The sequence below is a fragment of the Blennius ocellaris genome (assembly GCF_963422515.1).
Source record: "Blennius ocellaris genome assembly, chromosome: 11".
NCBI lineage: Eukaryota > Metazoa > Chordata > Actinopteri > Blenniiformes > Blenniidae > Blennius > Blennius ocellaris.
The window spans coordinates 28,363,390-28,381,255 of NC_137660.1; the positions used below are offsets into that span (position 1 = coordinate 28,363,390).

At 56.9% G+C, this 17,866-nt stretch overlaps 1 protein-coding gene across 1 annotated transcript; it reads left to right on the plus strand.

Annotated features, from left to right (window-relative positions):
• Positions 1-1,062: 1,062 nt before the first annotated feature.
• Positions 1,063-17,017, plus strand: zfc3h1 (zinc finger C3H1-type containing; the record flags this gene model as incomplete). Its single annotated transcript, XM_080504802.1, is given in 40 exon segments — positions 1,063-1,646; positions 2,700-3,095; positions 3,176-3,223; positions 3,378-3,620; positions 3,733-3,857; positions 4,338-4,779; positions 5,665-5,740; positions 5,742-5,901; positions 6,511-6,634; positions 7,410-7,494; positions 7,751-8,117; positions 8,119-8,176; positions 8,179-8,195; positions 8,281-8,418; positions 9,294-9,388; positions 9,481-9,618; positions 10,425-10,599; positions 10,715-10,841; positions 11,032-11,222; positions 11,224-11,589; positions 11,591-11,620; positions 11,731-11,840; positions 11,921-12,039; positions 12,042-12,051; positions 12,803-12,825; positions 12,828-12,923; positions 13,012-13,113; positions 13,210-13,329; positions 13,458-13,638; positions 14,027-14,028; positions 14,031-14,155; positions 14,157-14,213; positions 14,649-14,661; positions 14,664-14,836; positions 14,922-15,018; positions 15,021-15,158; positions 16,114-16,219; positions 16,368-16,566; positions 16,718-16,809; positions 16,903-17,017. Coding segments are annotated over 40 exon segments (5,802 nt in total). The 5' UTR covers positions 1,063-1,123.
• Between the last annotated feature and the right edge of the window lie 849 nt (positions 17,018-17,866).

Genomic DNA, 17,866 nt, shown 5'->3' on the forward strand with positions numbered 1-17,866 from the left:
AGTTTACAGCCTCAGTAGTGATAATTTACAGCCTCAGTAGTTGTAGTTTACAGCCTCAGTAGTTGTAGTTTACAGCTTCACGAGTTGTAGTTTACAGCCTCAGTAGTTGTAGTTTACAGCTTCACGAGTTGTAGTTTACAGCTTCAGTAGTTGTAGTTTACAGCCTCAGTAGTTGTAGTTTACAGCTTCACGAGTTGTAGTTTACAGCCTCAGTAGTTGTAGTTTACAGCTTCACGAGTTGTAATTTACAGCCTCAGTAGTTGTAATTTACAGCTTCAGTAGTTGTAGTTTTTGGCCTCAGTATTTGTAGTTTAATTAAAATGTAATTACCATAATTAATAAACAGATACTTCTCTCTTGATCTACAAACCCTCACATGTACTACATATGTAACAATAAGTACATCGCAGGTACTACATATGGAATAATAAAGACATCACAGGTACTGCAGTACATATAAAAAAACGATTTGGAATTTGCCAGCTGGTTATATGATAAATAATAATATAAAAGAAGTATCTTTTCAAATAATCCACAGATATTAACCGTCACATGTTTTCTTCCAACGATTCGAAAAACATTGCTACAAATCTTAAATTCTTTCTGTAAAGAACTCCCTGAAATTATACTTCATCTGTTTTGGTCCTTTTCCAACAAGTTCTGGGAAAATATTTGTACCTTGACCTCTACTGGTGTTGAGCCACACTCCTCCCTGTGCTTTCAACACGTAATGTTTGTCTGACGTTCTCTCCGTGAGAAAAAAAGTTTGAATATAATTAATCTTACTATAGTCTTGGCGTTTGATTTATGTACTCGTTTTAATGTTTTTATTTTCTTTTATGATGTTATTTTATGATGTGTCCCCTGGCGGTTTTTATACAGTGTTGTTTGTGCTGCTGTACTGCCTGTTTTTCCACAATACAGACTTTAAAAAAAACAGTCTTCCTTATTCGGGCTGTTTCCGGTTTGGCGAAGTCTCGCGAGACCTGGCAGATCTCGCGATAGTGGCGCTAACTGCGAGCTAATGCTACCGGACCGGGTGTCCAGTCACTCTGTGCCCGGGTTCAGGCAGCCGGAGGCGGACACGTGAGCTCCGCCGCGGCCGCTCGCTGAGTTTACAGACATGGACCCACACACGGCAGAGGACGGCGAGCTGGAGGACGGAGAGATATGCGACGACGAGGTGGAGCAGCGGGCGCCGCCGCCGCGGCGGGCGGACGGATACAGGCCCGGCCGCGGCGGTGCTCATCCCCGGGCTCACAAGCGGCACCAGCGGCCGCGCGGCGGGCCTCCGCTCCTGGGCCCCCCGCCGCCGGACTTCCCCTTCCCGATGCCCTACGGCCTGGGGCCGCACGGCCCGTTCCCCCCGGTCCACCGGCAGCAGTGCGGACCGAGCGGGCCCGACCGGCCGCCCGCGGCCTCCCCCCAGGGTCCGCTGCTGCCGCCGGAGCTCGGCCCGCACGGAGAGCCGAGTCCGCGGAGCAGCTTCTGGGAGCGGAGTCACGGGGCCCTGGGCCGCTTCAGGCACCGCGTCATGCCCAACGGAGGCCGCGGGGGCTGGAGCCGGGGAGGCCGCGGCGGAAACAACCGCAATCCCCCCGGTCGTTACGGGCCCGGAGAGATGCACGACTCCCCCGCGAGGAAACGTATCCTTCTCCCTGTGAGTCACCGGGGAGGCAGATTGAATTATCCCTCTCCAGAAGACTCAGTCCCGAGGCCCGGACCCCGAGTCAGGGCCAGGGCCAAGTCCTGGTCCTGGTCCTGGTCCTGGGTCAGGACCACGGTCATGTGGTCTTACAGGACCTGAAACTGGATCAGAGATTGCTGAAGCTTGAACATGAAAGTGAAACCGATTATTCTGTTTTTAACAGTCTGTGTTGCTCTATGACTGGATGAGTGATGGTCTTGAGGTGGTCTGGGCTCTGGATGAGTGATGGTCTTGAGGTGGTCTAGACTCTGGATGAATGATGGTCTTGAGGTGGTCTAGACTCTGGATGAATGATGGTCTTGAGGTGGTCTGGACTCTGGATGAATGATGGTCTTGAGGTGGTCTGGACTCTGGATGAATGATGGTCTTGAGGTGGTCTAGACTCTGGATGAATGATGGTCTTGAGGTGGTCTAGACTCTGGATGAATGATGGTCTTGAGGTGGTCTGGACTCTGGATGAATGATGGTCTTGAGGTGGTCTAGACTCTGGATGAATGATGGTCTTGAGGTGGTCTAGACTCTGGATGAATGATGGTCTTGAGGTGGTCTAGACTGACTGGATGAGTGATGGTCTTGAGGTGGTCTAGACTCTGGATGAATGATGGTCTTGAGGTGGTCTAGACTCTGACTGGATGAGTGATGGTCTTGAGGTGGTCTAGACTCTGGATGAATGATGGTCTTGAGGTGGTCTAGACTCTGACTGGATGAGTGATGGTCTTGAGGTGGTCTAGACTCTGACTGGATGAGTGATGGTCTTGAGGTGGTCTAGACTCTGACTGGATGAGTGATGGTCTTGAGGTGGTCTGGACTCTGAATGAGATGGTCTTGAAGAGTATGGCTCATTTGGAGTTCAGATTTCTTGAGGGTAGTTTGTGTTTTCATGTGGATCTTTCAGTTTCTGGTCTCTGAGTGACCGTCTCTGGTTGGCTCTTGACCTCTGACCTGTAACCCGGACCGCTTGACCTCTGACCTTCCTTAACCCAGACCTCAGCGAAGCCCCCCGGGAGGACCCGGCCCAGGAAGGGCGTCTACAGTGTTCCCAGACCAGAGAGTGTTGACGAGTCCTTCGAGGACCTTCTGTCCAAGTACAAGCAGATCCAGTTGGAACTGGAGTGCATCCGCAAGGAGGAGACCATGGCGCTGGCGCCCGCGGCGGCGGCCCCCGGCGCAGAGGAGGCGGGCGCCGGTGCCGGGGACACCCCGCCGGGTACCGGATCCGGACCGGACCCTACGGCGGGCCTGACGGAGATGGAGAGCGTAGAGAGGAAAGTCTTCCAGGCCTTCAACATCAAGCCGCTGCGACAGAAACTCCCCACGCCGGCCCAGCTGGACCAGCTGAACAGGAAGTGGGTTGGACCGCAGGAAGGAGGCGGGCCCGAGGCCGACGGTGAGCCCCCCACCCCCGTCTTCTGTGGTACTCCATTACCATCTCGTACGGTAACTTAAGTACATATCCGGTGTCTGCAGGCGAGGAACCGTCCAGAGAGGAGTCGGAGGACAGATGTGCGCTCTGCGGTGAGGAAACGTCTCACTTCCTGTCCGCTGACGCCAAGCGGCCACTCGGTCGCCGTCCCGGCGGAAGCTGACCCGAGTTGGCCTCAGGCGGTCCCTGGAGGGTCTGGGTCCCCAAGGTTCTTCTGGTGGACTCACGTGTTTGCGTTGCCTTCAGGTGAACCGATCGCAGCGGTTGGGGGCGGAGTCTCGGATCAGGACCTTCAGTGCAGCTGCAGGCCGCCGGCCCCCACCGGCTCCGGGGTCACCACCAGGTCAGCCGCCGCCGCCGAGAGGAGGAGGACCAGGTCCACAACGGTAGACCAGGACCCCAACAAGGCCGCAGCCGCACTGCCTGACAAAGATGGACCCAAACCTGGTCCTAAAGCCGGTTCTGGCGCCAAGAGGGCGGCGAGTCCAGGTGAGCCGAGTCGCCGTGGTCCGTCGGTCGGAGGTGGTGAGTCCTCCCATCAGCGGGGGACCAGGTCCGGCAGAACCGGGAGGTTTCACTTCGTGTGTCATGTGACCTGCAGGTGATCCACCCACAGCGGCAGGAGGACCAGCAGAGTCCGAGACCAGGTCTGAGGTCTGCACTGAGGTGGTGAACCAGGCGGGAGACTCCTCCCCCTCCAGCGAGGACTCCAACCCCGCTGATCGGGTAGGTCTGACTGTAGTACCGGGACGGGGTTCTGACTGTAGGACCAGGATGGGGTTCTGACTGTAGGACCGGGATGGGTTCTGACTGTAGGACCAGGACGCGGTTCTGACTGTAGGACCACTGTACTGTACCATACTGTACTGTACCGTACCATACCGTACTGTACCGTACCGTACCGTGCCATACTGTACCGTGCCATACTGTACTGTACCGTACCATACTGTACCGTACCATACCCTACAGTACTGTACCATACCGTACCATACTGTACTGTACCGTACCATACCATACAGCACAATGCTGTACCAGACCGTACCGTACCGTACCGTGCCCTACATAGCCATACCGTTCTATACCGTACTGAACCGGCTCTGTAACTATGGTGTGACTGTGGCTCGGACCCGGTCTGGCCGTCAGACTGGGACCTGGACTGGGACCAGGACCAGGACCAGCTGGTGCTCAGTGTCTCTGTGTCTGCAGCCGCTGCCGAAGGTGGAGGAGGACGAGATGTCGGAGCTGCAGCTCCGCCTGCTGGCGCTGCAGTCGGCCAGCAAGAAGTGGCAGCAGAAGGAGCAGCAGGTGATGAAGAGGAGCAAAGACCGCATCACCAGGGCCCCCCAGGACCGGAGCGCCGCCCCCAGCACGGCCTCCGGGGCCCTCGCCCCCGCCCCACCCAGCAGGACCAGGGTCACCACCCGGTCCGCCTCCTCTGCCGCCGCCGCCGCTGCCGCCGTCGCCACCACCACCACCAACGAGAGGAGCAGGACCAGGTCCAAAGCGGCGGACCGGGACCGCGCCAAGACCGCCACCAGAGACCGGGACAGACCCAAACCCGGCGCCAAAGGTCTGGCGGAGAGGGGCCGCACCCCGGGGAAGTCCCACCTCCCCAAGGTGACCTTCAGCTCGCACCACCAGACGCCAGGTGAGTCCCGAGGGAGAGTCCCGTCCTTCTTTCTGCCAGCTGAACACCAGAGGCTTTTATTTTGACGGGAACACACGCAACCGGAACGTCATAACAGGACGACACATTTCTCACTCCTGGTTGCATCACCAACGTCCAACAAACCAAACTAGACGAAATAATGAACTATCTGAACCGAGGAACAAAAACACAACACAAGCACAAACCAACACACACAAACAACCCTCGATTACCTCCGGCAACACATAACCTGAACTCCCATCATGCCCTGCAGCGACCAACTCCGTGATCGCTTACAATACTTTTCACCACTAGATGGCAGCACAGAACTTTGCCGGTGAAATGTAAAGTGACAGACGTCAGTCTGGCAGTTTCCATTCCATTCCGAGTATTTATACATGATTACTCTGGCACAGTTTAGGTTTATGTTCTGTGTTGTTTCAAAGCTAAGTAATGCTAACGGTGGCTACTAGCATTAGAACAGTAGTTTTTCAACCACGCTGGTGTTTCCGTGAGATCTTGTCAGGTGTTCCGTGGGAAATTATCCAATTTCAAATTTTTTTTCTAAAAAAACCTTTGCTCTCACAGTGTGTTGCAGAGTAATCATGTATAAATACTCTTCATCACTAGAGGGCAGCACAGAACTTTGCCGGTGAAATGTAAAGTGACAGACGTCAGTGTGGTTCATCTCCACCTCCTGCTACCATCTTGTATCAAAGTACTGTGTCAGTGACAGTGATGGAGAAGTTTTTGAAAAGGAAGAATGTGAACCAGGATCTCAGCTCTTCATCCATCAGGTCCAGGTTTCACACTGAGGGAGTCACTATTAAAAAAACATTTGCCCCCCCTCCCCCCCCCCCCCCCCCCCCGGCCCTGTGCCTGCAGGCACGGTGGTGAAACAGGCCTTCAGGAAGCAGCAGCTGAGGACGTGGAAGCTGCAGCAGCAGAGGGAGCAGGAGGAGAAGCGGCCGGCAGCAGGAGGAGAAGCGGCGGCAGCAGGAGGAGGAGGAGCGGCGCAAGAGGGAGGAGGAGATCCGCCGCATCCGAGACCTGTCCAACCAGGACGAGCAGTACAACCGCTTCATGAAGCTGGTGGGGGGCCACCGGAGGCCCCGCAGCAAGGTGTGTGTGTGTGTGTGTGTGTGTGTGTGTGTGTGTGTGTGTGTGTGTGTGTGTGTGTGTGTGTGTGTGTGTGTGTGTGTGTGTGTGTGTGTGTGTGTGTGTGTGTGTGTGTACGTGTGTGTGTACGTGTTGTGTTTGTGTGTGGGTGTGTACGTACGTGTTGTGCTTGTGTGTGTGTGTGTGTGTGTACGTACGTGTTTGTGCTTGTGTGTGTGTGTGTGTGTGTATGCGTGTGTGTGTGTGTGTACGGGTTTGTGTGCATATATTTGTATGCGTGTGTGTGTGTACGTGTTTGTGTGTGTGTGTGTGTGTTTGTGTGTGTGCGTGTACGTGTGTGTACGTACGTGTTTGTGCTTGTGTGTGTGCGTGTACGTGTGTGTACGTACGTGTTTGTGCTTGTGTGTGTGCGTGCATGTACGTGTGTGTGTGTGTACGTACGTGTTTGTGCTTGTGTGTGTGTGTGTATGTACGTGTTTGTGCTTGTTTGTGTGTGTGTACGTGTTTGCGTGTGTGTGTGTGTGTGTGTGTGTGTACGTGTTTGCGTGTGTGTGTGTGTGTGTGTGTGTGTGTGTTCTCACTGTGTGTGTGTGTGTGTGTGTGTGTGTTCAGTCCAGGGATGCGGACCACAGGAAGTCTTCGGGGCGGGGGTCCCTGGACTCCTCGGGGAACCTGTACCAGTACGACAACTACGAGGAGGTGGCGATGGACACGGACAGCGAGACGGGCTCCCCAGGTGAGACTTTGGCTCCGCCCACTCCAGCACACCAACACCACCTTTTGTTTCTTCCTGTTGTCGAGAACGGTTCCGTCCGGGCGTGCAGTACCTGTGCCAGGCCTTTAGGGGGCGCTGTGACTGGACCAAATACACCAGAAACACAAGAAGAAACAGAGAAATATTGACATATTGGTTAAATGGACTCCTGCTCATAGAGTTCTATATAACTACTTCTATAGCTCTATGGTCCTGCTGCTAAGTGTCACCTTATTAAACCTGGAGCATGGAGTCGCCATTTTCCTGGTTGTTAGGTGACGATGGTGGGGGGGGGGGGGTGGGGGGGGGGGGGGGGGGGGGTGGGGGTGGGGGGGGTGATGTCTTTGACTCCTGCATAACTCAGTCATAGATGCACATTAGTAGATCAGAGCGATCGTCAACCATTGCATCGACCAATCAATGACATCGATGATTAAAAAAAAAAAAAGTCGGAATCCAGTACCGATCTGTTGTGTCGCGATTAATGCTAACAGTCTGCTAGCTTGACGCGAACATGCAATGGGAAAAAATCCCATTGGCGGGCTAGTCGCGTTAGCGTCGCCCCCTGCGACGCTTTACAACCATAATATAGCGGTGTGTGTGTGTGTGTGTGTGTGTGTGTGTGTGTGTGTGTGTGTGTGTGTGTGTGTGTGTGTGTGTGTGTGTGTGTGTGTGTGTGTGTGTGTGTGTGTGTGTGTGTGTGTGTGGTGTGTTGTGTGTGTGTGTGTGTGTGTGTGTGTGTGTGTGTGTGTTGCAGTGCCGTCACCCACACACATGCTGGCCCTGGAGGATGCGGGACGCCCCCCCACATGGGGGCCTACGGACCGGACTCTTTCGCGGTGGTACGACCTCTCGACCTTTGACCTCTGAGTCTGCTGTGGTTCCTGGAGTCTTGGTGTTAATAGTCTCTCTCTCCTCTCTCTGTCTCTCTGTCTCTCTGTCTCTCTGTCTCTCTCTCTCTCTCTCTGTCTCTCTCTCTCTCTCTCTCTCTGTCTCTGTCTCTCTGTCTCTCACTCTCTCTCTCTCTCTCTCTATCTTTATCTCTCTCTCTCGCTCTCTCTCACTCTGTCTCTGTCTCTCTCTCTCTCTCTCTCTCAGGGACCTCTACCGGTCCTTCCTCTCCCCCGCCTCGGTGGCCGGCGGCCCCCAGCCGCCGCCGCCGCCCCTCCCCCCTCCGCCGGACGAGCTGGAGCCTCCGCCCAAGCCTCCGTTTGCCGACGAGGAGGAGGAGGAGGAGATGCTGCTGAGGGAGACGTGTCTCATGTCCATGGCCCACAAGAGGGTGGCCGTCTCCGAGGTGGGTGGCGGCCGTTGCCACGGTGACGTGCTCCCCGACGAAAACCGGCTTGACCCGTCTCGTTTCTCCTCCCCCCCTGCCGTCCCCAGACCCGGCTCCAGCGGGCCTCCGTCGCCCAGCGGCGCTCCGCCCGCGGATCCCCAGCAGCCGCCGCGGGGGAACCTGAGCCACCGTCAGTCTGAACACGGTGCCGGCGGCTCACAGGAAGTTCTCCCGGGGACACCACGCAACAGAGCGCCCCTGGTGGTGAGGAGCCGCGAGGACATGCCGCCGACGGCGCTCCGACGGCGCCCCGGGTATTAACACGCCGAATTCCTCTCTCCGCCCGCAGCTGCCCCGCCACAAGGCCGTGGTCGTCTCGCTCAACGACTCGGACGACAGCGACTCGGACGGCGAGGCGGGAGGATGCTCGCACAGCGTGTTTGGAGGTCTGGAGTTCATGATCAAAGAGGCCCGCAGGACGGTGGAGGTGAGGACAGACTGTCGGGGGGACAGTCATGACATCATGACCTCCATGATGACGCTCATGACCTCCATGACGACGCTCATGACCTCCATGATGACGCTCATGACCTCCATGACGACGCTCATGACCTCCATGACGACGCTCATGACCTCCATGATGACACTCATGATGACGCTCATGACCTCCATGACGACACTCATGACCTCCATGACGACACTCATGACCTCCATGATGACGCTCATGACCTCCATGATGACGCTCATGACCTCCATGACGACACTCATGACCTCCATGATGACACTCATGACCTCCATGATGACACTCATGACCTCCATGATGACCTCATGACCTCCATGACGACGCTCATGATGACGCTCATGACCTCCATGATGACCTCATGACCTCCATGACGACGCTCATGATGACACTCAAGACGACGCCCATGACCTCCATGATGACAATCATGACCTCCATGATGACCTCATGACCTCCATGACGACGCTCACGACCTCCATGACGACGCTCACGACCTCCATGATGACCTCATGACCTCCATGATGACACTCATGACCTCCATGATGACCTCATGACCTCCATGACGACGCTCACGACCTCCATGACGACGCTCACGACCTCCATGATGACCTCATGACCTCCATGACGACGCTCACGACCTCCATGACGACGCTCACGACCTCCATGATGACCTCATGACCTCCATGATGACACTCATGACCTCCATGATGACCTCATGACCTCCATGACGACGCTCACGACCTCCATGACGACGCTCACGACCTCCATGATGACCTCATGACCTCCATGATGATGCTCACGACCTCCATCATGACCTCATAACTTCCATGATCTCCCTTCAGGCGGCGAAGCCCAAAGTGGCGTCGGGCTGTGAGAAGGAGAACGACCCCTTGAGGTCAGAGGTTCCACCTGAAGCCAAGAAGAAGGAGATCAGCAGGTACCAAGCTTCTGAATGTTGTCCCCTTCACCTGTCCCCTGGAGGGGGACGGGGGGACGGGGTGGTCCTCACGACTTCTTGATGTTCTGCAGGGAGAAGCCCAGGAACCCCAGAGACCCCGGTCTGGTCCCGGCTCCAGAACCTGAATCCCAGACCCTGGTGGATTCTACACTGAGAGCTGCTGCAGAGCTGAAGGTGGTCGAGACCCAGCAGAGACTCAGCGCCTTCAGGTGAGACTGGAGACCTGGAGGACACTAGACCTGGAGACCTGGAGGACACTAGACCTTGAGACCTGGAGGACAGTAGACCTGGAGAACTGTAGACCTGGAGGACAGTAGACCTGGAGAAGAGTAGACCTGGAGGACAATAGACCAGTAGACCTGGAGACCTAGAGGACAGTAGACCTGGAGAACAAGAGACCAGTAGACCTGGAGAAGAGTAGACCTGGAGGGACAGTAGACCAGTAGACCTGGAGACCTAGAGGACAGTAGACCTGGAGAACAGGAGACCAGTAGACCTGGAGAACAGGAGACCAGTAGACCTGGAGACCTAGAGGACAGTAGACCTGGAGGACAGTAGACCTGGAGGACAGTAGACCTGGAGAAGAGTAGACCTGGAGAAGAGTAGACCTGGAGACCAGTAGACTGGAGGACAGTAGACCTGGAGAACTGTAGACCTGGAGGACAGTAGACCTGGAGACCAGTAGACCTGGAGACCAGTAGACCTGGAGGACAGTAGACCTGGAGAACTGTAGACCTGGAGGACAGTAGACCTGGAGAAGAGTAGACCTGGAGACCAGTAGACCTGGAGAAGAGTAGACCTGGAGGACAGTAGACAGTACACCTGGAGACCTAGAGGACAGTAGACCTGGAGGACAGGAGACCAGTAGACCTGGAGGACAGTAGACCTGGAGACCAGTAGACCTAAAGGACAGTAGACCTGGAGGACAGTAGACCTGGAGACCTGGTGGACAGTAGACCAGGAGTGAAGGTACGGTCTGTGTGACCCCCCCCCCGGTCTGGTCTTCCGTCCACAGAGACGTCCTCCAGAAGGACGAGGTGATGCTCAGGAACCTGCTGCAACAGGTGCTGAAGAAGACGGAGTCCCTGAAGGCGTCGGAGGCCAAAGTGTCCCGGCTGAGGGAGCAGCTGCAGGCCGGGGAGAAGATCGCTAACGCTAACCGCACGCTGCTGAGGAAGCTGCAGGAGCAGGTCTGCACACACACACACACACACACACACACACACACACACACACACACACACACACACACACACACACACACACACACATCAAGTCCTAAGCGTGGCTGTGCGCCCCCTGCAGGTGCGCCGGGTGGAGCAGCGCGTCACCATGAAGAAGAGCATGGTGCTCCGTCTGGAGAGCGACGTGTTCGATGCTCAACAGCACGTCGGCAGAGGAACCAAACGGAGAGCCGACAGCCAGCCGGTGTGTGTGTGTGTGTGTGTGTGTGTGCGTGCGTGCGTGCGTGCGCGCGCGCGCGCGCTCTCACTGTGTGATTGTGTGTGTGTGTGTGTGTTCTCTCACTGTGTGTGTGTGTGTGTTGTCACTGTGTGTGTGTGTTGTCACTGTGTGATTGTGTGGGTGTGTGTTCTCACTGCATGTGTGTGTGTGTGTTCCAGGTGCAGAGGAAGCTGCAGCGTGTGGCGCCCCCCCTGGCCACTCTGAGCGTCACTTTGCGGAGCTCATCGCCCACAAGCAGCGTCTGCAGCAGCTGGAGTCTCAGTACGCCCTGAAGATCCAGCGTCTGAAGGCGGCCCAGGCCCTGAGGAACCGGGCCGGCGCCGCCGAGCCACAGCCGCCCACCGCTGCCCGCCCCCCCCGAAGCCCCGGCGCCGCCGGCACCCCCGCCCCCGCCCCCCGGACCCGCCGCCCCGCCGCAGCCCTCGCTGCACGACCTGACGCAGGACAAGCTGGTCCTGGACAGCGAGGACGTCCCCGAGCCCGAGGACGCCGAGTCCACGCCCGCCCGCCGCGCCTCCCGCCGCCGCTCCAGCGGCTCCTTCACCAAACCCCACCTGGACGCGCCCAGCTCCACCCCCGCCAAAGAAGGCGGGGCCAAGCCGGGGCCAGCTTCCCGCCGACGCGTGGACGGGGCTGGACGTGGACGCGCTGAGACAGACGCACCAGCAGAGGGCGCCACTGCGGGAGCGGCTGCTCGCCGAGCTGCTCAAGGTGCAGACGGGGGAGGACACGCCCCCTGCTGGACAGGTGAGACGCCACACACACACACACATACTTTTCAGCCACCCACATTCGAGAGCCTCTTCCGTGGTGCATTCAAGTGTTCCAACATGAAGTGGGACGTTTCCGCTCCGCAGGTCGTCGCTCTGGAGCCGGAAGCGGCCAGCAGCCAATCGGCGAGCTCCGAGCTAAGGCCCGCCCCCTTCGGGATCTATCACAGCCCCCTGCTGGTGTTCAGGTCCTACAGGTAGGAGGCGTCCACTCACGTCTTCTGAGGCTGAAGCCATGGACGGGGTCTGAGTGTGTCCCGGTCTGGTCCGTCCCCAGGTTCAGTCCCTACTACAGGACCAAGGAGAAGTTCCCCCTGAGCTCCGTGTCCTTCAGCAACTCCATCGACGTCAACAAACGCTTCTGTCGCTTCGACCTGACGGGGACGTGCAACCACGACGCTGCAGCTGGTGAGGACGTCCTCAACGTGTCCCGTCCATGTCGACGTGTCCTTAGCTTGTCCCCGCTATGTTGTTAACGTGTCCCCTCCATGTTAACGTGTCCTTAGCTTGTCGCCTCCACGTTGTTAACATGTCCCCTCCACGTTGTTAGCTTGTCCCCTCCAAGTTGACGTGTCCTTAGCTTGTCCCCTACACGTCCTTAAGGAGTCCCCTCCAAGTTGGACGTGTCCTTAGCTTGTCGCCTCCACGTTGTTAACATGTCCCCTCCACGTTGTTGGCTTGTCCCCTCCATGTTAACGCGTCCTTAGCTTGTCCCCTCCATGTTGTTAACGTGTCCTTAGCTTGTCGCCTCCACGTTGTTAACATGTCCCCTCCACGTTGTTAGCTTGTCCCCTCCACGTTGTAGCTTGTCCCCTCCATGTTAACGCGTCCTTAGCTTGTCCCCTCCATGTTGTGTACGTGTCCCCTCCATGTTAACGTGTCCTTAGCTTGTCCCCTCCATGTTGTAACTTGTCCCCTCCACGTTGTTAACTTGTCCCCTCCATGTTAACGTGTTCTTAGCTTGTCCCCTCCATGTTGTTAACTTGTCCCTCCACGTTGTTAGCTTGTCCCCTCCATGTTAACGTGTCCTTAGCTTGTCCCCTCCATGTTGTTAACTTGTCCCCTCCACGTTGTTAACTTGTCCCTCCATGTTAACATGTCCTTAGCTGTCCCCTCCACGTTGTTGACGTGTCCCCTCCATGTTGACGTGTCCCTGCAGGCAGCACATGAGGGACGTCGCTCTGACGGAAACGAGCTGTTGGAGGACATCCTGTCTTACAGCCTGCCTCTGATTGGCTGTTCAGAGAGCAGCTCAGATGCCGACATCAGCACAGCGACAGGTTTGTCTCTCTCTCTCTCTCTCTCTCTCTCTCTCTCTCTCACTCCCTCCCTCCCTCCCTCACTCTCACGGTGTCCTCATGTGTCCAGAGTCCTACATGAAGAAGCTGTTTGGGACGAACGCAGATCGGATGGGTGTGGACCAGAAGGCCGTGCTGCTTGTCAGCAAAGTCAACGAGAGCCAGCGCCACGGTGGGCGGAGCCTCTTCCTGGTCTCATGGAGACACTCGCTGCCGTCCACTTCATGTCCTGACTCTCTCTCTCCCTCTCTCTCTCTCTCGCCCTCAGTGCCGCCTTCACCACCTGTAAAGACCCCAGGAAATGGCGCCCAGGTCCCGGGCCTCGAAGGCGCCGTGCCCGAGGAGGACGGCGGGGACGAGGCCGTCCATCTGATGCCCGGAAGAGCAGGTGAGGTGAAGCGGCGGCGTCCCCGGGTGGGGGGTAGGGGGGGCGGAGCCTAAACCCCATCATCACTTGACTGGCTCTGTGTGCGTGTGTTCGTGTGTGTGTGTGTGTGTGTGTGTGTGTGTGTGCAGACGAGCTGGGCGTGTCCGTCCTGTGCGACGCGGTGGACGCCTGCGTGACGTCGGAGGACCGGCGCTACTTCCTGAGTGAGACGGACGACGTGTGGAACCTGGAGAGCAGCGTGTTGGAGAGTCCTGGAGACACGCAGCTGTGGATCAAGCTAGCCTTCAAGTACCTGAGCCAGAGCCACTGGTGAGCTAACGCTAACGCTGCACCTCCTCCTCCTCGCCATGCTACTCTTCCTCCTCCTCCTCACCATGCTACACTTCCTCCTCCTGCTACTCTTCCTCCTGCTCCTCCTCCTCCTCCTCACCATGCTACACTTCCTCCTCCTCACCATGCTACTCTTCCTCCTCCTCCTCCTCTTCCTGCTACTCTTCCTCCTCCTCCTCCTCCTCTTCCTGCTACTCTTCCTCCTCCTCCTCTTCCTGCTACTCTTCCTCCTCCTCCTCCTCCTCACCATGCTACTCTTCCTCCTCCTCCTCCTGCTACTCTTCCTCCTCACCACGCTCCTCCTCCTCCTCACCATGCTACTCTTCCTCCTCCTCCTCCTCACCACGCTCCTCCTCCTCCTCCTCAGCCGGCGGAGGAGAACCTAGAGGCGGCCCTCAACACGTTGTCCAGAGCTCTGGAGAGCAACACGGAGGACCCGGAGGTCTGGACTCACTACCTGACGCTGTTCTCCAGGAGGGGCAGCAGAGAGGAGGTGCCAGGAGATGTGTGAGCTGGCTGTGGAGCACGCCCCCCACCACCGGGTGTGGTGGAAGGTAACACCTCCTTCCCTGACCTCCTCTTGCTCCTCCTTCCTGACCTCCTCCTCCTCCCTGACCTCCTCCTCCTCTCTGACCTCCTCCCTGACCTCCTCCTGCTCCCTGACCTCCTCTCTGACCTCCTCTCTGACCTCCTGCTCTTCCTCTCTGACCTCTTCCTCCTCCTCCTCTCTGACCTCTTCCTCCTCCTCCTCTCTGACCTCCACCTCCTCCTGCTCCCTGACCTCCTCTCTGACCTCCTCCTCCTCCTCCTCCTCCTCCTCCTCCTGCTCCTGCTCCTGCTCCTCTCTGACCTCCTCTTGCTCCTCCTCTCTGACCTCCTCTTGCTCCTCCCTGACCTCCTCCTCCTCTCTGACCTCCTCTTGCTGCTCCTCCTCCCCTCCTCTCTGACCTCCTGCTCCTCCTCTCTGACCTCCTCCTCCTCCTCCTCAGTACCTGACTCTGGAGACTCCTTCGAGGGGAAGGACTCGGTGTGTGAGCGTCTGCTGAGCTTCCTGATGTCCGAGGCGTCCCTGAAGGCCTCCCAGAAGCTCTCCTTCCACCTGATGGAGGCGCTGTTGTACCGCGTGCAGCTCAGTGTGTTCAGCGGGAGGGAGGAGCACGCCGTGAGCCTCCTCCAGGTGAAGCCACCACCTCCTCCTCCTCCTCATGTCCTACTGGTCACGACCCAGTCGCTCCTGCTGACGCATCTCCTGCTCTCCTCAGGGCGCCCTGGAGGCGGAGCAGGAAGTGGGCGTGGCCTCCCGCCTGGCGCCTGGAGACCGCGCCGTCCTCTGGCTGTCCTACATCCACCTGCTGGAGTTCGGAGGCTTCCGTCCGTCCTGTACGACCCGGCCGAGTCGGGCCCGTCCCGCCTGCTGCGCCCGCGCTGCTTCCTGCTGCCATGGGGGACGCCGGAGGACGTCCGCACGCCGCTGGACCGTCTGCTCACACTCTTTGATGGTAGAAGGCTTTGAAGTCTACAGACACTTTGTCCCCTCAGTCTGTCCCCTCAGTCTGTCTCCTCACTCTGTCCCCTCACGTTCTCACGCTGTCCCCTCATTCTCTCACTCTGTCCCTTCACTCTGTCCCCTCACGTTCTCACGCTGTCCCCTCATTCTCTCACTCTGTCCCTTCACTCTGTCCCCTCACGTTCTCACGCTGTCCCCTCATTCTCTCACTCTGTCCCTTCACTCTGTCCCCTCACGTTCTCACGCTGTCCCCTCATTCTCTCACTCTGTCCCTTCACTCTGTCCCCTCATTCTCTCACTCTGTCCCCTCACGTTCTCACGCTGTCCTCTCACTCTGTCCCTTCACTCTGTCCCTCACTGTCTCACTCTGTCCCTTCACTCTGTCCCTCACTCTGTCTCCCCACTCTGTCCCCTCACTCTCTCACTCTGTCCCCTCACTCTCTCACTCTGTCCCTTCACTCTGTCCCCTCACTCTCTCATTCTGTCCCCTCATTTTGTCCCCCCACTCTGTCCCTTCACTCTCTCACTCTGTCTCCCAATCTGTCCCCTCACTCTCTCACTCTGTCTCCCCACTCTGTTCCTTCACTCTCTCACTCTGTCTCCCCACTCTGTCCCCTCACTCTCTCACTCTGTCTCCCCAATCTGTCCCCTCACTCTCTCACTCTGTCTCCCCCACTGTCCCTTCACTGTCTCACTCTGTCTCCCCACTCTGTCCCTTCACTGTCTCACTCTGTCCCCCCACTCTGTCCCTTCACTCTCTCACTCTGTCTCCCCACTCTGTCCCCTCACTCTCTCACTCTGTCTCCCCAATCTGTCCCCTCACTCTCTCACTCTGTCTCCCCACTCTGTCCCTTCACTCTCTCACTCTGTCTGTCCCCTCACTCTCTCACTCTGTCTCCCCACTCTGTCCCCTCACTGTCTCACTCTGTCCTATCACTTCCTGTCAGATGGTGTCCGTCGGTGCAGTGAGGAGAATGCGTCTGAAAGCGAGAGGATGCAGGCCTGCATGCCGCTGCACCTCAATGTGATTCACCTGTACACACTGCTGCACAGGTGGGACACACACACACACACACACACACACACACACACCACACACACACACACACACACACACACACACACACACACACACACACACACACACAGAGTGTGAAAGTTGTAGAGGTCATGGTAATCTCGTGTGTGTGTGTTGCTGCAGGTTGGAGGACGGTGTGTCTCGGTGCGAGTCCCTCCTGCGTGTGTGTCCAGACTGCTGCGCGGTGAGACGTGCGCTGGCGGAGCTGCACACGTGCAGTGGAGACGCGGTGCAGGCGGTGGGCGTGTGGCTGGCGGCGCTGCAGGAGTGTCCTCACAACACAGAGGTCTTCTACCACTGCTGCAGCTTCCTCATGGCTCAGGTACTGTCTGTCTCTGTCTCTCTGTCTGACTGTCTGTCTCTCTGGCTGTCTGTCTGTGTCTCTGGCTGTCTCTGTCTGTGTCTCTGTCTGCCTGTCTGTCTCTCTGTATCCGTCTGTCTCTCTGTCTGAAGATGTTTGTTGTGTTTTTCAGGGGAAGTCAGACTCCGTCCTCCCACTCTTCAGAGAATTCATTCTGTCTCTGTGTGACGAGGACAATCAATGCAACCCCACTGACGTCCTACGGTACTGTCTCTTTCTGTCTCCGTCTCTCTTTATGTCTCCGTCTCTATCTCTCTCTCTGTCTGTACTCATGGCGTCTCCCCCTCCTGTCCTCAGTCTCCTCCTGTCGTTCTCCTCGGAGGAGGAGTCGTTTAAAGGCTCAATCATTAAAAAGGAGGTGCAGCAGCAGCTCAGCCAGCAGACCTCCTTCCTGCACCTCCTCCACTGGTGAGTGTGTCCACACTTCATACACAACAACCGCCACGCGGTGTTGTCCTCTGGCTGTGTTGATGGTGTTGTGTCCTCTGGTTGTGTTGATAGTGTTGTCCTCTGGTTGTGTTGAAGGTGTTGTCCTCTGGTTGTGTTGATGGTGTTGTCCTCTGGTTGTTTTGACGGTGTTGTGTCCTCTGGTTGTGTCCTCTGGCTGTGTTGACGGTGTTGTCCTCTTGTTGATGTTGACAGTGTTGTCCTCTGGTTGTGTTGATGGTGTTGTCCTCTGGTTGTGTGATGGTGTTGTCCTCCGGTTGTGTTGACGGTGTTGTCCTCTGGTTGTGTTGATGGTGTTGTCCTCTGGTTGTGTTGACGGTGTTGTGTCCTCTGGTTGTGGTGACGGTGTTGTGTCCTCTGGTTGTGTTGACGGTGTTGTCCTCTGGTTGTGTTGATGGTGTTGTGTCCTCTGGTTGTGGTGACGGTGTTGTGTCCTCTGGTTGTGTTGTCCTCTGGTTGTGTTGTCGGTGTTGTGTCCTCTGGTTGTGTTGTCCTCTGGCTGTGTTGACGGTGTTGTGTTCTCTGTTGTGTTGACAGTGTTGTGTCCTCTGGTTGTGTTGTCCTCTGGTTGTGTTGACGGTGTTGTCCTCTGGTTGTGTCGATGGTTGTGTTATCCTCTGGTTGTGTTGACGGTGTTGTGTCCTCTGGTTGTGTTGACGGTGTTGTCCTCTGGTTGTGTTGACGGTGTTGTCCTCTGGTTGTGTTGACGGTGTGTCCTCTGGTTGTGTTGACGATGTTGTGTCCTCTGGTTGTGCTGACGGTGTTGTCCTCTGGTTGTGTTGATGCTGTTGCCTCTGGTTGTGCTGACTGTGTT